The sequence below is a fragment of the Aquila chrysaetos genome, chromosome 3, assembly GCF_900496995.4.
Source record: "Aquila chrysaetos chrysaetos chromosome 3, bAquChr1.4, whole genome shotgun sequence".
NCBI lineage: Eukaryota > Metazoa > Chordata > Aves > Accipitriformes > Accipitridae > Aquila > Aquila chrysaetos.
The window spans coordinates 19,388,657-19,412,365 of NC_044006.1; the positions used below are offsets into that span (position 1 = coordinate 19,388,657).

Consider the following 23,709-nt stretch of genomic DNA (forward strand, 5'->3'; position numbering starts at 1 on the left):
GCGCAAGAGCAACTTTCTTAACCTGGTCTGCTAACAGCAGAGAGCTACCGCCAATTGCTTCCTATAGCATGGAAAACAAACAGAAACCTAAACAATGACAAATGACAGCAAGAAGCAACTAACAGCAGTTAGCAGCTGGATACCAGAAGGTTGTAACTGCACAGGTTACAGGCATGCTAACCCCAGGACAAAAAGAAAAGTGAACTTCTGGGAGAAGTGGGAGGGAGAACATACAGGTCAAATAGATGAAATCTCTTCAATGCATTCCAGAAATAAGTCTTATGACATCCAAGACTGCCATTCTGTGCCATTCCTTTAAAAATGTAGGTTTTTGTAATAGTTCTTAAATGTTAGTCAAGTTAGATCCATCCACCAAATTAAAAGGGTAAAATTTCATGGACAAGGTCTATGCATTTTATGTTCATGTACTAAAGAACCTAAATTGAGAGCAGCTCTCCATAGTAACATGGGAGTAAAACATCATTAAACATGATTTATTCATCACTGCTGCTTATACAGCAAATAAAATAATAGATGCTTGTAAGACTTACGTTTATATTTTTCCTCTTCTGACAGATTTATAAATGAGAATTATTTTGTAAGTCAAAAACCATTCTATTTAAGCTGTTTAAATTAAAAGCACTGTTCAAATTTATTTTTTCCAACAGAGAGTGAAACTTTCAATAAGGCCTAGAAATCCCAACAGATGTTTCAGAGTATAAACCCAAAGAAAATTTAAGTTTTAAAACCTCACTGCATAGCTTCAGCAGTCTGACATGAGCAAGCAAAAATTAAACCCCTACTTCTCACTTGTTCAGACTTATTTAAGAGCTTTGCCCTGTACTTGGAAATTAGAAAGTTGGATAGGCTTTCTGTTGGTTGTAGTATAACAATCTTTGTAGCCATTTTTCAGTTAGATACCACAGGATAACTTCAGAATTAGGAACAAAACCAAACATAAGTTCTTGATTATGATTGAAATCTAAAGAAAGCAACCAAAAACTTGACAGTAGCACTGTGCTATTATCTCACATACAATTTTCCTCTTCTCAGTTTTCATTAGGTTAATTAAATTTAAGAATACAGATATCCTGCTATTGAGATCATACCCTTAATTGTGTATGTGCTGCTACAAATGTACCACTTCAGTCAGTATCGGTAATGCCACCATGGTAACTTTATTCCACTCTCAAATCAATCACATCCTCATCCTTCATGATGCACTATTTAGTTGTCTGCATTCAAATATGCATATAAACATCCAAAAGAGTTACCGTAAGAGTTTTTATTAAAAAAAACCCTAATGTACATCTTCTTCCCCAGCACAGCTATATTTTTCTTAAAAAGTACTGTATGTATCAAACATTTCAGGTTTATCCCATCACTGTCCATTGTCTTTGAAGAGCTGTTAAACATCTCCAACTTTAATGAACTTCAGTAGAGCCTGAAGAAAAAGCTTTTAGCTTTCTAAATGTATGAGAAGTGGCTTAGTATTTTGTGGCATGAACACAACGTGCCATTAACAAGTAATCCTTGTGTTTACAGCTTTCTTTCAGGAATGACAAACTCCAAATCCCAAGTGATAATTCATACCCTGCATAAAACTAACACAAAATACATTATTCAGATGAATAGAGAACATTTGCAAAGGTCTTTCAACATTCATATTTTTAACAGCTCTTTAAAGAGGTAATGGTGCAGATTAAGTACAAGCTTTTTGCCTCAGTATAATACACATTTGAAATTAAAATAAAACATGGAAGACCAATATCTTTACATTTTATTCTTCAGAAAAAGAAGAATCTTAAAGAAAGCATTTAGTAGTCCACTTGTGCTTAAAATACTCAATGCATGAGAAAGCCAAAAGAAAAACCATACACATTTTTGTACACCATGATCAAAAAGAGAACATTATAAATTTTCAGAAATTGCATTGTACTTAAAACACCCTCTAGAATCCGCTCCACTTCTACGTATGGCTACTGAGGCTGCCTGACACAGTTCCTTTTCCACTTTAATTGCCAACCTGTGGAGGCCCTTCAGGGATGAGTGATGTGAAGAAGGTTGTGATAAAGGACCAAGCAGAAGCCATGAATCCAGGCTGCTGCTCTGTATTGGCATCTTCACCTGCATCTTCTCCACTGTCTTCATCAATCCCATCATCCATAAGTCGTTCCTTTAAAAACAGAAATTGAAGCAATTCAACTGTTTCTTTTCAGAGCTCTGACACAAGGTAACCAGCAGTATCTTCCTACATCAAGTAACTTGTCTCAGAACCACCTCCTGAAAAGTAGCTAACATGAAGAAAATCTGTGACTGAAGTAGAGACAATCAGTAATTGTCAGACTGGAAAAATTAGATAATTTAAGCAGCAAGCACAATACTGAGGACAATGCTGAAAGCTTTCTGGTTAAATGGACTATGTTTCATAAAAGTTGACTTTCTGTCCAGGCATTACAGCATACTTTACAACATAATACATAGGAGTCTCAAAAGACATGTCTGCTCTTACTCACCATCTCTTCAAGATCAGGATTATTTGCATGTTGCCCATCACGGTTCACTTCCACATTATTGGCTGCCTGTTGTTGGCCTCCCTCTTGCCTAAAGGGGAACCATCCAGCTTGGTGTCTACGTAAGAAAACGGAACAGTTGAAAAACCTCTCTTTTTTAAAAGAAACTAAAATATTTTTCTGCTACAGAGCAGTAATTTACTGCAGTAAATTCTTCAAGTGCTTTCAAATGCATGTTTCAAAAGCTACATGTATTTTTCTGCAGGTCTTACTTCCAGATCAAAATGGCTATTCTTTGATGTCTGGGTTAAGAAGGGTCTTGCTAAGAGCTGTTCTTTAAGTTTTAGAAGTGCTGTTCACAGCCCTCTGTTCCAGAAAAATAATTTACCATGATTAGGTGATTAAATATGTAGAATACTTTTCGGGGGTCTCCTCCCCATTTTTAAGTTATTTAACTTTCAAAGGCAGCAATTTTCATAGTTTAAAGTTGATTTTCTGTGCAAAAACCAATTTAAACTTCAGCTAAGGCTTGAACCACATTACCACTGTAAATTAAATAAGCCTCTCCTGTGTTTTCAAGTGTCTATATTCTGATTTCAACTATCATATCTGCACAAGAAACAGAACAGTCCTTGTGAGGACTGAGGCTACAATGTAAGGAAACTCTCAATGAATGACATCAGTCCAAAATATCAAGCATTACTGCTGTTTTCCAGTTCTATTTACATCACTAAGGTATTTTCATATATAAAGGGGAGTGATGACAACAGTACTGATGTTTCTTAATAAAATAGAGAGCGAGCTTAGGTCTTTATGATGCATTGTAAAAAAATTTAAGTCCCTACAATTCTACCAGATCTAGTACCCACCATTACAGTAGCACTACTTGAACTCTGCCTAACACAATTTACTGCACAAATCCCATGTTATTTTTGAAATGCAAATGAGCTTAGCTGTGCAATTTTCTTCTCATATCCAAGCAGTAAGTGTTTTAAGTTTATGCAAGCATATGCTCAACCTATACGAACTTCCCTCCCCTCACCCCCATTTTCTAAATTTGCCTCCCAAAATTCTACATTTCTACAACACTGATCTGTTAATATCACCAACGTTAAAGAGCACTGTGTTTCATGTATAAGTGGTATACAGCTTCCTGTAAAAATGTTTTGAGAATGATTTCTTTTTTTTAAATCAGTTTCCCTACTTGTTTGAATTTTTTTTTTTTTTTTTTTTTTTTTTTTAAACACACACACACCACACTAAAGGAGCAGTGCCTAAACTTTTGCATTTGGGTAATCTTTCAGTTTAAATGGATTATACATGAGCACCATACTCCACATATCGGATCTGCAGCTATACTTAACTGTTGTACTCACAAATAAACCAGCAGCATGGCTCCCATTACCATGACAAATCGACTGAAGGAAGAATAGAAGTATACAATGCTCAGAAGAATTGCTGCTCTAGAGAACGTGTACATCCAGTCCAGCCAGTCCCGGTTGAAGTCCTCCTCATTCACTACAGGGCCACCCTGCGCATTCATCTGAACATTTGGGTTTACAGGCCTGTTCTCCTGGACGGCTACATTTGGCACTGCTGCGGGCTCATTTGCAGGAGCATGTTCTGAATTTACAGCCTGGGCAACTGCAGATCTCACTGGCTCAGTGCTGGAAGTCACTTGGGCTGAAATAGCAGCTTGGCTAAAAATTTAAACATAAAACTGGTTTGTCAAAAAACACTCACCAAAATTTCTAAGCCTATTCTTGTCTTCTTTTCTACACTAATAAAAACAAAATTTCAGATGCAATAGATGTCAAATAAAGATTTAAGGGAAAATGCAGTTTTACATATTAATACATTAATTAATTCCAATCCAAAACTGGATTTCATAATTTGCTGGAAAAAACTTAGTGTAAAACAGCACAGCCAGACAAAAGAAAAACAGACATTTCGATCCTGCAAACAACATTTAAGTTTTTAATACCTTCCTTTTATTAGTGTCACTGAGTACTACTGAAGATAATGCAGACTTACTATTGCATGTAGTACTGACGTGCATACATTTGTTGCCACCAGATCATCTGTAAGGGACTGAATGCAGGATATACAGAAAATCCAGCAGGAACACCTTGGCCTGGAAATTGGTTGCCTATATTGCTAGAAAAGGATTTAAAGCAAAATATTCTGTTCTAAATTGCCACATGTATAAAATGCACTAATATTAAAAAACAATTAAAGTAGCATTTTTCCTCTCATTTATCCCCCTCTGATATAACATGTAGTGAGATCATCCAACCCATTCCAAAAGAGCACTATATTTTCATACAAGAAATTAATAAGCAATGTTATTTCTACAGAAAGAGGATTTATGTTTTTGTACTTAGAGATCTGTCACTAACTGTATCTCTGGGACAAAACCATGTTGAAAATTTTTCAAAATTGTGTATAATTGCAGAAATCCTTCCATACATTTCCTTTTACATTCAGAGGTCACCCTTAAAGGTGCTGCAGGAGCTGTAAAGGGAAAACTTACTAGCTTCTGTAACTTTCTTCTAGAAGCAATACCTGAAACACCACTGTGATCAAAGACATGAAGAAATGAACACCAGCAAAGACAACAAACTTATCTTTCAGATACAGCTTCTGAAGATTGCAACTAACACTGTAAATAATTTACTTCCCCCCCCTTCAATATTTTGAGCGTAAGTGATTCTCCTTCCTATGGGCTTTCAACTCCGGTTCACATGCAAGAGATATAAAGCTCCTATACATAAGTTTTAGGTTTGTTTTTGTCTGCTTTTAAACTTCTTAGCCTCTCTTACCTCCTAGAGCATATAGCATGTTTTGGCAAGATTTCCAACTCTTTCCCCAAAGATTTTGATGTAGTGAACTGTAGTAAACCAGGACATCTTTCAGGACAGCATGAGAGTATAAAGCATGAAGAAAAGTTTATTCAGACTGCAGGCAGCAAAAGCTGAGACTGCTGTAATTTGTACTGCAGACTACACCTGTTCCCTAAGTAAGGCACTCCCTGCAAAGATATCACCAAGAGATTTCATTAGTCTACCAGGCATTCAGATATACAAGACATGCCCAGAAAGAAAGATGGGAGGAAGACATTAAAATCTTTTTTCCATGTTACACGAGTAAATATTTCACTGTAATTCTGGACAAGAGCCTGCCATGCAACTTCACAACCTCTGCTAAAACTGTTTGTTATGTTTGTATTTAGTCATAACCTGTTTTGACAATAGTTTGGGGTGACAAAAAAAAAAAAAAAGTAAAGGCTACTTTCCTGATACCACATACAAACTGACATAATCATAGGCAATACTCTAGGTTTCTTTCAAAAATTGCAGTGGTGAACCAGCAGCCCTGCTGATGCTACTTATTTATGCATAATTAACATGTTGGAAGAGCAAAGCTGTCAAGCTGCTATTGAAAAACATAAATCACGCTTTTATCTTCATGGCTGCAAGCTTTAAGAATGTGTTTTCTATCCCCTGAACTGGCAAACACTTTGAGAACTAAGACTCCTCCAAAATTCATAAAACACTGACCCTCATAAAACATCTGACCCTCAAAATATAGATGATTCAAATATTCTACATAGATGTCATTAAGTACTACGTTGTGACAAATCACTAAGCAATGTCTCAATTTCAAGCAGGGAGATTATCACACAGGGATGCGAACAGGCAGGAACACTCACTATTCAACCACACCTATTTCTCCAGCTCAGTCACGAATAAGCAGTGCTACCCAACTTGCCTGAGTTCTGCAGGAATTCACCAATTCTTTTTCTCATCAGTTACAGATTTTAGGGTTGTTCTTTGAAACTGCTAAGTTGAGCTCAACAAAATTTGAGAGGCCTTAGGCTAATAGCTCTCCCTCACAGATATGTCTTTTAGAAATACTACAGGATTTAAGCCTCTACTTCTTTCTTCCAAGCTCTTTCAAAAGTTGCTTTCTTGATGTCTTAAAGCTTAATAGTAGATTAAGAAACCAGTCAACCAAGACAAACCACAAAAGACTTCAGTTATGCCATGTTCTTTCGTTTCCCATTCAAATTTTTTTTTTCTTTTTTTCCCTTTTTTCCAGTGGCTTTTCTAGGAGATGTGACTTTTTGAGAAGCAAGACTTAACTTTTCAAGATCTGACTCCATTAATGAGAAAAACTAGACATCAATGTTCAAGAACTGGCTTCTGACTTAGAATGCCAACTAGCACAGCAGTATTTTGTTTGCTCATCAAAAACCAGAATGAGGCAGATGTTGTCAATTATACAGCTATTACAGCTGCCAAGGTATTAAGCTAGCTTACAAAATTCAGGAACAACTCTAAACACAGTGTAATGTATTTCAGTGAGAAGAACCTCTCCAAAGGAAGAGGCTCTTCTCAAAGCAAGCCAACTTGCTGTTATAAGAAAAAAGGAAAGAAGCATGTGCTTTCTCCTCATCTTTTTCCAAAAGGAGGAGAAAGAGGCAGGAAGCAGAGTATTTCAAAAGAATAGCAGCAACAGCAGAAGAGCAGAGAAGCAAATTGGATAGGCACAGGCATTCCAAGATTGGAGAACAAAGCACAGCAGACAATAGAAGAACAATTAGGTAAGTCAGAAAAACAGTTTTTAAGGTTGAAATGCTAGAGGTAGCTTCAGAATATTCTGAAAAGAAAGAGACATGCTACTCTTTAAATGGCTAGAAAGCTCAGAATTACTTTTTCTGGTCAATGGAAGACACCTAAAATGAGCTAACTGGGATTTGATTCGAGGGTAAATTCACACAAGTTAGTGTCATCATGAAGATAATGCTCACCACTAATGGAAAAATAAGACTTTTTATTCACACTTAAAAGCTCAATCTCTGTCATCTGCATGACTGACAATAACTGCATTTGTTTAATGACCTTGACCCACAAAGACTTCTCATTTAGTGTTCGTCTCATATGAGTCTGGGATATCAACTTCAAGTGATACTTCAATATCCTCTGCTATGTTATTTGCTACTTTAAAAAAAAATTTAAAAAAAAATACAGTGAGCAAAGGCTACTGATGAAGCAAGATATTTACGTGCTAGAACATGCTGCATGCTGTCAGTATGTTGCCTTCAAACATTATTATGTACACAATACAAAAACATTTCATTAGATGGGCTGCCCTCTCTTGACAAATAATCTCACTGCCTTGATGTTTCTTGTTTGTTTACTGCTTCAAAGTACTCTCCAATCTGAAATGCAAGCCATTTCAGAATTGAGCCCATCTGTTCTGTTTGTACCTGCATAGCACAGCAGGGCCCTGATCCACAACTAAATCCACAGAAGCAGACAATGCTGTGCTTGCTCTCCACAGCAAAAGACTAACTTGGCAGATATATAAACTACTTGCCCAGTCCCACCTCAAATCTAGATTTTTAGAAAACAACATTTACAAAAGCTCAAAGGCAACAAAGTTTTAAATTGCTGTCTCTAATATTTTAACCATCTGAATTAGCTGTTTTCCCAAAGGGTATTTAACTCACACATTGAAGCTTTGTGCCAGGAACTGAAAAACCATCAAAACCATAATTTGATCACCTAACATTCATGGTACTTATCTGTACAAATTACTTCACTAATGAAAGTGTAACCAAATGCTCAAGAAAACTGACCCTCACATACATTTTCAAACATCTGGAGAGCCTTCCCCAGCAGCAGAGCCTATAGTTCATCGTGCAGATAGAATAAGTGTGTTTGGTCAGGAAACAGTAAGGAAAATGCACAAGGCAACACAAATTTCAGCTACAAATCTTCATTGTTCCTAACAAGACTCAGTCTATGTCTAAAGTACGTTAAAGTTAGATTTTATTGCCCCAAATTATGTTTAAGAGAGCAGCTAAAAAACAGAAGGCATTTCTTATTGCTGGAATACAAGTAGCAGTGCCCTGAAGCAAAAAGATGGATCCAAGAAGATTACTGAAAGAATTAAAAAAGGTTTTTCAGGAAGACACCTGACTACAGCAGGCACTGGCATAGACTATTTGGAAACGAGCAGAGCCAGTGCCCAGCAGCGTGCAAAGATCTACCTTAAGTTCTGATAGCGTTCCATTAAATTACTTTTACAAAAAAGCCCTGAGATTATTTAGGGTTCATTTATTTTGGCTTTTCTGTTCAGATCAGGAATGCACTTCTGAAGCAAGTCTCCAGTCACTTCCTCTTACTACAGCTTTGTTTGCACCACAGAATGCTCTTGGATCACCATCTGGATTCCTTTTGGATTACACTAAATTGAAAGATGTGATTTAGGTACACTGCTAATGCACCTTAGCCACAAATAGGCACCTATTCCAGGTGTCCAAACTAGACCTAGTCCAAATAAGACAGAAAAACCTGAAATATGTGCAGTATTGATGTCAGGTTCTCAGCACTTTCAGTCTACAGATCCACTCCTCTCAATCCACATTACTTGCTAATACAGACATAGACTTGTATTTTTCTTTAAGTTACTTTTTCTTTCAAACACAGTAATGTCTTCCAAACTGACACTTCCCACTGTACTTAATTATTTCAGCTAAGAGACCAAACAATGGTTCTGTTGCCTTTTTGAAGTCCGTAGCCTATATCACTTCATCATGCATACTGACAAAAAACTCACTCTCAGAGTATGTATATGCAAAAAGCTGATTAGAAAAGCATTAAAAATTCTTACAGATTAGTAATCTACACAACACACAATAAATTGCTTGTGGGATTAATTTACATTACACTGAACAGTAGTCTTGACAGTCAACCTAGTGTCACCAAGCTTTGTCACTGTATTGGGTTTGCGTGGCAAGGTTTTGGTAGCAGGGGGGCTACAGGGCTGGCTTCTGTGAGAAGCTGCTAGAAGCTTCCCCCATGTCCGACAGAGCCAATGCCAGCTGGCTGCAAGACAGACCCGCCGCTGGCCAAGGCCAAGCCCATCAGTGACAGCACTAGTGCCTCTGGGATAACAGATTTAAGAAGGGGAAAAAAGCCGCTGCACAACAGAAACTGCAGCCTGAGAGAGGATTGAGAACATGTGAGAGAAACAACCCTGCAGACACCCAGCTCAGTGAAGAAGGAGGTGGAGGAGGTGCTCCAGGCACCGGAGCAGAGATTCCCCTGCAGCCCACGGGGAAGACCATGGTGAGGCAGGCTGTCCCCCTGCAGTCCATGGAGGTCCACAGTGGAGCAGATATCCACCTGCAGGCTGTTGAGGACCCCACACCAGAGCAGGGGGATGCCCGAAGGAGGCTGTGGCCCTGTGGGAAGCCTGCGCTGGAGCAGGCTCCTGGCAGGACCTGTGGACCCATGGAGAGAGAAGCCCATGCTGGAGCAGGTTTTCTGGCAGGTCTTGTGACCCCATGGGGGACCCACGCCAGAGCAGTCTGTTCCTGAAGGACTGCACCCTGTGGAAGGGACCCACACTGGAGCAGTTCATGAAGAACTGCAGCCTGTGGGAGGGACGCCATGCTGGAGCAGGGGAAGAGTAGGGAGTTCTCCCTTTGAGGAGGAAGGAGAGGCAGAGACAACATGTGATGAACTGACTTCAACCCCCATTCCCTGTCCCCCTGTGCTGGGGGGGTGGTGCTTCCCCCCTGTGCTTCCCCCCCCACCCCACCCCAGAGGGGGACGAGGTAGAGAATTGGGGAGTGAAGTTGTACCCAGGAAGAAGAGAGGGGTAGGGGGAATGTGTTTTAAGATTTGGCTTTATTTCTGATTACCCCACTCTGATTTGATTGGTAATAAATTAATTTTCCCCAAGTTGAGTCTGTTTTGCCTGTGATAGTAATTGGCAAGTGATCTCTCCCTGTCCTTATCTCGACCCATGAGCCTTCTTTTATATTTTCTCTCCCCTGTCCAGTTGAGGCAGGGAGTGAAAGAGCAGCTTTGGTGGGGACCTGGTGTCCAGCCAGGGTCAACCCACCACAGTCACAAAGGCAAGTATAACCACTTCAGTGAAGATGCATGTGGTCAGAATAACTTAAGTGCTCCATCCATCGCAAAGGCAATTTCTTTCAGGCAGACAGTACATTTCAGATAAAAAATAAAAAGGACTTGAAGGAATTCAGGATGAAAGCTAGTAAGACTAGTAAAGTCTAGGTTAACTCTAACAGGCAGCATGCAAATTGAACTGAAACTAAATAAATTTTCAGCAGTTCTTGACATATCTTTTCTTTCCAGTGACAGAAACAATTATTGCTGTTAGCAGGTTCATAGTTTCTTTGCTTCAACATTCTCCAAAGAATATCTCTAGAATCTACACGGTACTGGTAGAACGCCTTGTCAGAAAGTAATCTTGAAAGTGTTCCCTGAGGAAGTAACAGCTATCATCTCAGAATGCACTATCCTCCTATTTTCCCCTTGGAAGAAAATAAAAAAAAAAGTTAAAGAAGCTGCAAGGGTCAGGTGGGTTAAAAATTCCTAAAGCTGCTTTTTAAGCGCAAAAAATTTGACAGAATTTTGAAAGTTATTAGGTAATAACAGATCTGATCTAGAAATGTACACTGGTTACATTTCATTGGTGTGTATAAAAACACTTAAAAATTCTGTTGTAGATACACAAGCACTTTACATGTACTCAAAACAGCTGTGCATCATTTCTACAGTTGAATCCAAAATGGAGAAGTGAAGAGTTACATCTGTTATGTGTCAGGAGCTAAGAACCATCATATTCTGAAAATTCAGTGGTGCTGATTACAATCAAGTACCCGAAAAAGCAACCAGAAGCAATAATTTTATCGTTACATTACTAACTGCATCCACTAAATAAATATTACAGCTGCACTTATCAACAGAAAGTTGAGGGCAGAAAGCATGAAGAAATAATAAAAAACAGCCTGAAGAGGAGCACCAAGAACACTTACTCTTTGATTGACACCTGGCTAAAAACATTAATGTTCATATGAAAAATGTTTCTAATGTGGCTTATTGCTTCAAGATGAAGTAGCCAAATAATTCTGCAGACTGTGAAAGAACATAATTGTAACCAAACATTTAAAGTACTTTAAAGAGTATCAAAGAGCTGAGGATTGCTTCAATCCTACTTACCCTTGCATTAAATAGGGGAACTGGTGGCTTGGTATGGGACTGCTTTGTGCTTGTGGAAGATTACGATGCCTCACTCCATCTGCACTAGTGTTCAAAGATGTAGATGAAGCTTCCTGGTTTGTGGGTGAGGCAGCAGTTGATCCAGAACGGTCTAAATTCTTAAAAATAAATAAAATTGAGGTTGGGGATCTTTCTGCCACAGTTACAAGATTTACTACAGTGTCTTAAAAAACTATTTGCTTTAACGTTTTGTCACAAGTTTTATTGAGAATATAAGCACCAGGCAAGTCTTCTGGGGTTTTACTGGTTCTGGCAAGCCTTTAGTAAAAACAGAAATTCAAAATTACTCAGGTGCACATATAAAAAAAAGTAAAGTTTTCAGAAAGATTCAACACTTGATGGGTCCCAGAAAAAACCATGAGTCACTGGGAATCAAAGTTTCAAAAAGATGAACCAAACTAAAGCTTAATCAAAAGAATATTTACCAGCAACAAAAATTCTAGTGGCTATCATTAACAAAAGTAACTACAACCTCAGGTTACCACTTTGTATTTGGAGACAACAGTGCCTGCAGTAGCTTAAAATACCATTCCTCTATCCCTGTCTTCAATTTCCCCTTCAACTCATCATCCTCTTTTCTGTGCCAGCTGCCCAATCCAAATTGCTGTGCTCACTGCTGAGAGAGGGCAGAGGGTGGGAATAGGGAAGTAGCTAGGAACTACTTAGGCTCCCAGAAACACACCTAAAACTAGTGTGTGAGACCTTCAATGCCTTCCAAGATCAATACTTAACCCTGGACGTAGGAAAACAGCTGGCTCTCCTCCATTATTTGTCACACTAACAAAACTGCAATTTGGCCACTGAGATGCATTATTTTCATTTTAATAAATCCCCAAATCCTGTTGCTAAGCATTACTATAATGTTTACTCAGTAGAAAATCCTCTTCAACTTTGACAACTCGGGAAGTGAGGAGGTGCAATTACTTAAGACATCCATATCACATTTGCCCTACAAAGGAAAACAAGAAAAATTTACCACTAGACAGTGGGAGGAAAATGAAAATAAAAAACAAACGGAAGAACAAAGGCCATTCAGGCTTTGGGTTTAGGTCATTTCCTTCAAACTATTATGAACTTAACACCGTGCATACTGACTGCTTTAAGCAGTCATTAATACAGGCATTTAAATACAACATTTACAGCTCATCTACATAGCAATAAAACAACCACAAAGGAGGCCTCCTGTGTCCTGCCTGCAAACAAGAGATATAAATACAGCCTTTGAAAAAACAACGTAACCACTGTCCACTCTCTACTATTGCTTAAACTGCTCGTGTTTCTGACTGTCACAACAGCAGTCCGAAACGGTACCCTATCAAACTGAATGATGAAGACAAGACAGCTTATTACTGGAAGGGTATTTTCCATATGCTGATAATCAACACACCACAGATGAAAAGTACCTACAATGGTATTGTATACATTCCTTTCTGACTAACCTTCAAGGGTCACTGAGTGATACTGCCAACTCTGGAAAAAGCCAAGAGAATTACTGTAATGATGACCAAGTCAGCAACAGAATCATTAACTGCACTTTCTGTTAAAACAGAGTACAACCAAAGAACATCATCATTTTTGGAGGGTGTGAAGAGTGGAAGGCTCTAAAAACCCTAAACAAAAGTGTTCTGTGAACAGCTTAACTAATAAAACATTAAGAACACTTTCTACTTCTCACTGTCTTACAGACACTGTGACTACCTTGAAGCTACCACGTAAGTACTGGCCAATTCCCGTCAAGCAGAACGCGCTCTGGCCAAGCTCCACCGGTCTATCTCACAACAAGGGCACTAATTTGACTGGTCACTCTTCAGCAGTACAAATTTTCACAAAATAAAGCAGAACTTAGTTTTTTAAAAAAAAAAAAAAATCTGAATACACTCCTCAATTTCTGCCAAAGATACAGGGATCTAGAGAGAAAGGAAAATGTACTTTTTGATAAAGTGTTAAAAAGAAAGAATAGCTTAGAAAAAGTGGTGCTTTATCATCTAATAAACACATCACAATTTGAAAAAAGGTCATCTTTGTTTAAATAAAGTGCCACCCTTAAATAATCAAGTCTAATTGTACAAATTCATGTGGGATACTCTACGTTCACCACGCTATTTTACAGTCAAATTTTAAAAATTAAAAGATAAATTCCTGGAAAGCTTCCTCAGTGTAGAAGAAATTCATGTCCTGTGTATGAAAAAAAAGAAAAACTCACTGAGCTACTGCTGAAGGCTGAAGCTCCGTGACCTTCTCTACTGGTGCTGGGTTTTGGAGAACTTGGGGGTGTCCGGGAAGTACATACAAGGTGAACCATATGATATTCATCTTGCTAAAAATTAAAGAAATTGAAGAGCTAAAGCAATAATATTTGACAAATTTACAAGCAAAAACTGTCTTTAAGAATACACTTTCAAAGTTGCATTTGCCATGAGTAAAGAAACTTTATACAAAACGGAGCGACCATAAAGCAAAACTTGAGCCTAGCACAAGAGAAGCCTACTGTTTCACAACTAATGTTTTCTTAGCAGCTGTCCACAATAACATATTGAACATTCACTTACCCCCAGTTTTCCCTAGAACTGCAGTATAGCAGAACCAACAGAAGACCACACAAAGAAACACGAGGAAGTATATCATAAGTTTTATTTTGCAAAAAATCTCAAACCATTTGCAGGGCTCAGTTTCCCTAAAGTTAAGAATACTTACCTTTGCATTGAGATCTAATGAAGACTGTTATTCAATAAAGACATCAGGGTAAATAAAAAATGTAGGCACTGAACTCCACAAGCAGGCCAAGATAAGAAAAATGTACCAGCCATTGTCTCCACCTAACTCCAGTCTAAGCTTGGCTCAAGCCTAACCTGCAGATGCCAACTGAAGAGCCCCTGCAGATATTCCACACTTGAGGAACGCTACGCAAAGTGCTAAATGGGACTTGAATATTCCTAAATATTTGAAAGTGAGGAATCGAATGAGTGGCACCACTCAAAGCCACGTCAGCACGCAAGTAATCAGCCCGTGCCAATTCTTCATGGATATGCTCTCCCCACAACTTGGATGCTGTAACTTCAGCCTGAAGCTATTTCACTGTACCAAATGAAAACAACCCATTATATCAGCATGCCTGAAGCTTATATGGTCATAGCAACAAGAACAGCTATGACTGTGTATTTAAACTGCACAGCTTCCTCAGTAATGAAATTTTAAACAAGAACAGCAACAAAAAAACCCTTCTGTCCTCTTCGGAACTCAAAGTGGTGCAGTCAAGCTGCAGTTTTTAATGAGATGACATTTAGAAATACCGAGTCTGGAGGTTTTTTTAAACTATTAAAAAAATGTTGAAACACACATTTACTCATTTTTAAGTTTTAATCTTTAGGAATAAAGAAAATTGGGTAACTGCTTTTATACACCATTGTGCATTACTGCTAGTATAGCCTATCCATATCCACATTCATTTAAACTCCTCTGCATGTATCAGTTTCTAGCCCCAAGCACAGCCTCACTATTACATTAAGTATAATTTCTTACCAGTCAGTGATAGTAAGCAATGATCAGAGAGCACTGAACGCAGGTGATCAGCATTCTGACCACATCAAAAGCCTTTAACCTAACTAGTTGCCTTCTTTCTAGATGAGAACTTATGTCACTCAAAGGCAAAGGAAGCTAGACATACTACTTGTAAGCTTACAGCGTACAGCTTTATTCAATGTGAGAGTTTATTGTAATATATTTCTATTTATATATAATGTGTTAGACATCACTATGCTTGAAGACTGCCACAACTTCCAGCCTCAAAGAATTTTATATCAGGGAAATGACACTGCTCAGTATCAAAGAGCAAGTATCACAAAGCTAAATTGAAAGATTTAGTAAATCCTCAGATAATATTAGGAATTTATAGCTAATCAAGTAGGAAAAATACGGCAGATAACGAGACTGAACTTAAGAGTAATCATACCTTCTTTCCAAATGCTCTTAAAAGCTTGAGCACAAAAAACTCTTCTTCCAACACAAATTTTTAACTTTGTGCTTAAGACTGATGAGTATGTTTCTAAATTCACTAAATTTCTTTAACTAAACCCAAGACCTATAGCTACTAAAATGCCTTTAAATATAGCCCTTGTATAGTGAAGGAAGACATTAGGCAAAGTTTCTCCTCCAGCACATAAGCAAAGTTTGAAATCATCAGCTGACTGAATTAAAGGATTCAGACTTCATTTTGTCCTTAACAAGCAAAACTAAGCTTTGAGATAAGTTATATAAGCATTTTCATGAACTTTTAAGTGGTACAGGACATATACTGTTCGGCAGTAGTCCAGCTCCAGTTTTCTAGCAAGCCTATACATAGTGAATTTCAATCATTTTTTGGTAAGCAGTTAAATCCAATTTAACAAGATCTATTTCAGAATGAAGACTATAAAGTAACAACAGTGTTAGTCTGCTCAAGCAATACTCAAGATTCGTCTGCATTGGTTTCTCCACACTTAATACTGAAGTTCAGTTGCCCGCTTTCACTGAAGCATTATTCTCCTTTAGAGACTTTCCTCCATACTAAAAATTAAGATGTAACCCACCCACTCTTGCAGTCTATACATTGATTTTTACCTCAATACATTACAAAAAAGTATCATTACCAACACCCAGGTACTGTATTACAGAGTTTACCATTTCATAAGATTAAAACCTGTATAATTCTTTAATGACAAAGTATTTTCCAAATATAGCTATTGATGCATCCTGATGTGTTTACAAGGAATTTAAAGACTACTCAACATAATGCATTATGTTTTCTGTTACAACCAAAATTGAAACAAAGTTCTTGATAATCTGCCCTAAATATCATCTTATTTTATGTTTTTAAGAACTTTACCAACTTAATAAACTCCTTATTACTCGGTAGCATCAATCCAAACTATTTGAACCAATTTGAGAACCAAGTGCATGTATTTCAAGATTTCCTACATGAGATGTCATGTGTATTCAGGATTTGGAATTAATTTAAATGTTGGCTGAAGAATCCAAAGTTAGATCAGTAAAATTATTTTTTCCAAGATGAACCAGAATAAAAAAAAAAGAAATAAATAAAAACTGCAAGAACCAACAAACTTTCACACATCGTCAGGAATGGTTAACAGGTGATGAATAAAACCAGGACAACAAATAGCTTTCCCAGCAAAATCATTCAGGCATTTAGAATTCTGATTTCGCCTGTAAATACATTACCCTTAATTTGGTTACACAGGTGCCACTTTTAATGTAAGTTCTTGGATTTAAGTACATACAAGAAATGAAATGATGTCCCAAACCAACACAAATCTGTTAAATAATTCCATTTATGTCATAGTGGGAACTGTCCAAAGAAGTTATTCTACACTACATATTACTTGTTTGGGACATACATAGCCTACTTGTTCTCCCACCAATTGGAAACATGCCTTAGTCCACAAGTATCACAATCCTACATACAAAAGATACTTAAAAATACATTTTCCAGAACATATCAACATTATACAGCTAAATCTCTCACTACAACAACGAAAATTTGAAGCTAAACAACACAAATCTAAATTTCTATTTCCCCAAAAGGGTTTTTGATCAAATATCATACGGTGTTGATATAAAGCTTACTTTTCTGAGAACATCTTTCAGCTGCAGATGATCAGGAAGCAGTCTGCCAGAATACACCAGTCTCTGATCCTTTGTAGACTAGGAGATGGGACAAAGAAAGGAATTTAGCTTTTTCCTGCTGTACAGATATACAGCTGGAGATAACATTTGCAGATGAGAAAATCTCATAATTCCAACCACCAACAGACAGCCTTAAAAACATTTCAGCGGCTTCACAAGTCCAACTCATAAATTAATTCTGAAAAAGAATTCTGCTATTACGCACTCAGCAACAGTGCCATAACAATTAACAACACTTAACTGGCAAATGCTGATCAAGAAAACTATCAAGTATATTCAAAAATTCCTTTCTTTTAAAGACTTGCTCTTTACCCTGCTCCCACTCCCAGGCACTTGCTGAAAAAGTAGATGGAAAAGTGGCTGGGGCAAAGAAAAAAACCCAAAAACCAGCACCAGTTAGTAGAATGATGGAATGATAATTAAAATATGCAGAAGGGCACAAGTTTCAATCTTTTTCGACAAGGAATTTCTGTTACCAGTCCCTGCCCCCGTGCCCCTCCCCCCCCAACAAACACCACACAAGAGGAAACAAGGAGGAAAGCATTAAAAAGCATGAAGCAGCAAAAGGATTTATTTTTTTTAAGGTAGCCTTCAAACTTTGGTAAGCTTTTTTGCCTGTTCTCACACTTCCACAGTTTAAAATACCTTAGTAATGCAAATAAAGATTTTTTTTTTTAATCTTTTTTTTAAAAAATGATACACTGTCCATAAGGTAGTAACTTTTAACTATTCTACACAGAAGAGATATTGACAAAAATCCTTTTAACAGGAAACTATTTGGGGTACCTATCTACAGTAAGATGCCCAGTACACTACAGCAATAGGCAGCTTAGTTGGTTAAACAAAACAAACTAACAAACAACCCAACCCCACTCAATTCAGTTTATGCTGTCAGAAAGAGTTTGTCTTAATACTAGTGGGTCACTAACATGCTGTAACTATGTGAATAAACAGCTCCCCCCTGCCTTTTTTTTTTTTTTAAAAAAACTCCTACATATTCACCCCATATTAAAAGAATTTTGAAGAGAACCCAACTGTTACATCAGTTCAGTTTAACTACTGCTTGCATCCTAAATTAATACAATAGCATTTATCACTTGAAAGACAGCACTAACAAAAGCAAATGCTAAATGAAGAAATCTAGCCTAATATCAGTGGAACTGACATGCATTATCAGCATGAAATATTTGAAGAATTTCCCCATCATGCAAACAGCTAGTCTTACAACATCCCTCCTCTTTCTCTCCTAGCTTTCTGCTGCCCACTCTGCAGTCTTATTTGTGCTAATACTAAGACAGAAATACCCGAGATCCAGAACTCTGTGATTACAAAAAGCTTTCACAGAAGTTTTGAGGTTTGGGGTTTTTTTCCCTTGCAATAGCCTTTTACATATTCCCAATAACTTAACAGAACATAGAAAAGTTACAGAACTTTTTTCCTTGAAAAAATCTGGTCATATCACTAGAAAAAAATTATAGATACTCTAAGCAAATAATCAGAAAAAGTACACACTAAATCTGAGAAGCTTTTGCTTTAACTTTTTTTCCCAAATTCATACCATTCATGATTAAATACATGTCTTTAAAAAAAATGAGTGCATAAACAGTTCTGTACCATATGTGGCAGGTTATCACTTCCACTGAAGAATCATTTTCTACATCCTTCTGCATTTTTCTGTATTTTTAATTAGTGACATAATACACTATTTTTGTAAGCCTCACAACACAGGGAACTAGTTATTTGCAGCTCCAGTGGATAAAATACTGCAATGAATTCAACATCAAAGCTGTACTATTTCTATTTACGTTTAAAATACCAACAAAAAATGCCTGTCTCTTCTCATGTCAGACTAAGTTCTTTTGAACTATACCATTTTGGCTGCTCCTTTCAAGCAGGAAGAAGCTGCTAACAGAATACAAGCTTACTTGCATTTTGTATTCGGGAAAGACCTTTTAGAAAAACTAGAATTTGCAGCATGCATCAAGGTTACAGAAAACTTTGGTTTCTTTGTTTCTTTAGAATGACCAGTGGAGTCAGAAGAAAAGTCTCAGAAACCTTGTTTCTGGGTCCTGAGATAGATTATCTGGAGATTAATTAGAACAGATAAGCAGTTAAAACAAAACAAGCAAAACACAACAACAACAAAAAACCAAACTCCAAATCTTTGTATCATCATCCAACATGGCAATGGAGTGCTGTTTTGCCTGCCCCACGCATAATACAGCTTTCTAAGTGGTCAAATTCAGACTTTTCTTTTCAGTACCTTATATATGAGCCTCCCTTCAACCCCAACTAATTAAGTACCTTCTCAAACATGATACAAGTAGTACAAAGTATTTAATATGAATACGTCACAGAGAAGAAACTACTAGATTAAAAGCACCCCTCAAAGCTGACTCCTACGTAGCCTTCAGTAATGCGTTTCAGCTCCCTACAAAACCACAAAAGAAAAGGTTACACATACATTGAATACTGTTAAGCATATTAAGCTAGAGACATTAGTGGGGGAAGATGAGGTCTTAAACCCCATACTCCTCCCTATGTAACTTAAATACCTAACTGTGCACTACAGGATTATCACTTGCAATTCTCAGTGTAAAAACCATCCTGGAATTCTGAAATGTGGAGGGTTTTTTAAATGCAGATGGAAGAAGAGGTGATAAATGTGAAAACACAGTAATTCACACATATGCCAAAGTAAATGGTAAAGGTATTCAACTCATCCTCTGCCAGAGGAGGTTCACTACCACACCTCCTGCTTCAAGGAACAGCATACTCACTGCTAGCCCAAACACTGAACTGTGATGGAAAAACACTTTACAAAAATATATATAATTATGAGTGGCCCCATTTTCAGAAGCAAGCACATAGTATCAGATTCTAGAACCTAAAGTTAGAGGGAAGAGAGTTTTCAGATCATAATCCAAAAGGTATGTATTTAAAAATAAGAATTCAACAGCTAGTGGTTTTTTTCTTCCATTTCTCAAGCAAGACTTCTGCAATGCTTAGTCCAAGTTAGCTATGCCCAGCCCATCACCAAAACCACCAAACCTAAGCTAACGCAGCAACTTCCTTCAGAAACACAGACAATCTCTGAGCCATCCTGCTTCAGCTGCAAGACAGTCATTATTTTGGTCACTCAGCCTCTCTCTCATTCTTCCATAGGAAATAAAAATCCAAACAACCACATCTGGTTAGAACTGCGGGCAAAGTATATGCTAGATGACAGGTACTACAGGAAATGAGAAACAGCAGTTTTAAATTATGGTTTATGGGTGTAATCGATGCAGCGGTTAATGCACTGAAAGCAAGATCTGCCAGATTGAGACATACAGGTTGATTTTCCAAGTTTTCTTTTCTTAAATAAACATTTCATTTAGGGACATGATAACTGTAATACTCTAGCTATGAAAAAATGGTCCAGTCAGGGAAAAAAAAAATATTGACACCTGTGAACCTTAGTATAAGCCCACCAACTAATTTAATACTGTTTTTAACCTAGTTAGCTTATTCAATTACTTTAAGTATATCAACTTTAATAACGACTAAACCAATTCAAATCTGCCTATACTTGGCATTTATACATACTTAGCCGAGTTGTTCACACAAATTAATCTGGAAAAATCAACACTGCCTCAAGGCGTAATTTTTTTGCCTATTTTAACCACCTCATTTCCTGAAGATACACTCTTAATAAACTAAATTTAATGACAACATTTACAGTTACCATCAGTTTACTGACTAATTTACAGATGCGTATAGGAGAATGAGGTACAAGTCACACATGAAAACTTGAAAGACTATGCATAGCAGTGATAGCAACTGATTTCTATTTTACACCCTTAACTTCAAGAACACTGCAATACCTGTATAGAGCATCTGTGCTCTGATGCACTCTCACACTCCTAAAATAGCATTGCAATAGAAGTTACTTCCAGGACCTATCATATTCAGGGAATGTAGAAATTTGATCAACAAGTGTTTGACAACGATCTGGTTTAAAAAGAAAAAAAAAAGGGGGGGGGGCAGGCAGGGAGGGGAAGCTCCTAAAAGCACAGATTTAAACAAATTTGAAAAAAGCAGTAAACTCAACATCAAAAACATATCAAGCCAAAAATACACTTTTCAATTTTACTATACATAGGAGATCCTATTAAACACCTTTCTCCCCTCTCAACTACTTTAATTTGAAAGGTTCTATGAAATAAAAAGGTTGTGTTCATTTATTAGTTTAATTGCAAGTACAGTAAATCCAAATTAAATTGGAATTACCGAGATAATTTTCACTAAAGAAACTCCCCATTCTTTAACCCAGAACAATTTGGGGGATTCTGAACTAGTCATTTAATAATGAGAGGCATGTTGCGGAATCAGTTTTCAACAGAAAAAAGATGTTCCAGGAAACTGAAATTTAATATTATACTACTGGTTGAAACCTACAGTACAACATAAAAACCTCTTGTTCATTAAGGATTCTTCCTAGAAGCCCGATTTAGCAAGATCATAGGATGAGTCAGAAAACTAGTGTTTAAACACAAATACGTCACAGGGGGAGATTCTAGTGAGGAGGAAAAAGCAGCAATCAGATGAAGTTGTATATTTGTTTCTTTCACAGCAGATAGACTCCCTCAGCAGAGATTACTGACAGCAATAACTAAATCAACAAACTTTTAAATACTGCTTAACCGATCTCAATGGACCAGTAACACAGCCTGAGTTGTTGACTGCTTTTCGTCTTCTTTCTCCAAAAGGCAGAAACCCCCTCTGAGACACAAAGCTACTATTTTACCTTCCCCCAGCCAAAAAACCCAACAATACCAATAATTCTTCTATTGAACTAGGTGAATACTAATAATTTACAATATAAATGCAACCTTTGTCTGATGTTTTCTACAGCAAGGTCTAGGACCCACATGCTGCTGCAGTGAAGAGGCAAAAATCACTCCCTTTATACAGTTTTCTGGAACAAATTTTCAAATATAGCGTTCTGTATGACTGCCATTCTAAACAGGTACAGTATTTTCTTTCTATTATTATCTGTATGGTTTTTCAGAGCCTCTTTTCAACTACCAGGTTTAGAACTTTGAAAGAATTTACAAATAAACCATATTTTCCTCAGGAAACAAAAAAAAGTTACAGGTCTTTATATAAAGTTTCAAAACACAGTCAAGACTGTCATACAAGTTTGTAGAACATCTGAGAGCAGAGTTTTCAGCACAACCTCAAAAACATGGCTTTTCAAAGAGGGGGAAAAAGAAAAGGGAAATAATCCTGGTATGAACAAACGTTTATCTGCTCCACACCTTAGTGAATTCACTAGATCGTGGTAACTTTAGCTATATCGCTTAGACTGTAATTACTTCAGACAGAACTCTTACATTTACAGAAATTAGTCTTAAATTAACTGAGATATCTAAATTCCAGTTCCTAAAAAAGTTAAATGGAGCATTAATAAGTGTCTTCAGCGATACCACCTTTCAGGATGCTACACTGTGATCTTCTTAAACCATGTAAAAAAGCAGCTATTTATATTGCCAGCTTCCCAGAAAGCAAAGCACCAACCATAGCCTTTACACAAATAATTCTTGTTTATTTTGCAGAGTACCTAAGGGAAGTCTTGACCGACTGTCCACAAGTTACTGCAACACCAGTCTTACCGACAAGATGAAGGGAAAGGGCTGGCCAACAACTCACCGGCTTACTGGGGTAGACTTTAGAGAGGTGCGATTTTAGCTTGCCCACAGTCCAGTCCAGAAAGCAGTTAATGGTCTGGTCGGTGTATTTCTGGTTGGGGGCCTTGATGATGAGGGTCACCGGGTGATCCACGACGCTTTGGTCCATGCTGCTCGCAGGGGCAGCCGGCGCTGCCCCTCTACTCTCCCCGGGGAGACGAAGCCGCTCGAACCTCCGGGCGTTCCGGGCAGGTTCACCAGCCGGGGACGAACTTGCTGCCGAAGGTGGGGGAGCCCATCCCCGTGCTGGCTGCCGTTCACACCGCGGGCAGGGCGGCGGCGGCACCGGCCGAGGAGGGGGGGAAACAAGCAGAGAGAGGGGCGGCTTAGCACGTCACACACAGGCACCCACCACCCCCCCCCCCCCCGTAACCACAGCGACGAGGGCTCACGCAGGGCCAAGGGAGGCACCCTCACCGCCCCCCCGCGGGCCGCCCGGGCCCCCTCCCGCTGCGCCCGCACCCACGGAGAAGGAAAGGAGACGGAACAGGCCAGTACCCGAAACGCGCCCGCCCGGGCTGGGCCCCTCCGCCCGCAGCACCGCCTCGACCTCCGGCCCGCTGTCGTTAGCGTAAAATGGAGACCGGAAGCGGGGCCGCGTCCCTCCTCCCTCCGCCGCTCCCCGCGCGGGCCGCTGGGGGGCGCCCGCGGGCCTGGCCGGGCCGGGCGGGGCGCGGCGCC

The 23,709-nt window shown here is 38.3% G+C and overlaps 1 protein-coding gene across 7 annotated transcripts; it reads right to left on the reverse strand.

Moving 5' to 3' along the window:
• Positions 1–1,155: 1,155 nt before the first annotated feature.
• Positions 1,156–23,657, reverse strand: HERPUD2 (HERPUD family member 2). Of its 7 annotated transcripts, none has more exons than XM_030009239.2 (10): positions 23,527–23,656; positions 22,991–23,278; positions 17,237–17,314; positions 13,821–13,934; positions 11,558–11,715; positions 5,336–5,422; positions 4,548–4,670; positions 3,890–4,213; positions 2,517–2,631; positions 1,156–2,176 (listed from the first exon to the last, which is right to left on the reverse strand). In XM_030009239.2, exons 2-10 carry the CDS (start codon positions 23,135–23,137, stop codon positions 2,015–2,017), a joined length of 1,308 nt encoding a protein of 435 aa, XP_029865099.1. In that variant the 5' UTR covers positions 23,138–23,278; positions 23,527–23,656; the 3' UTR covers positions 1,156–2,014. The 7 variants fall into 7 exon arrangements, with proteins under 7 accessions (XP_029865099.1, XP_029865100.1, XP_029865101.1 ...); XM_030009240.2 differs by having other exon boundaries at positions 22,991–23,274; positions 23,527–23,646; XM_030009241.2 differs by lacking the exon at positions 17,237–17,314 and having other exon boundaries at positions 23,527–23,657.
• Between the last annotated feature and the right edge of the window lie 52 nt (positions 23,658–23,709).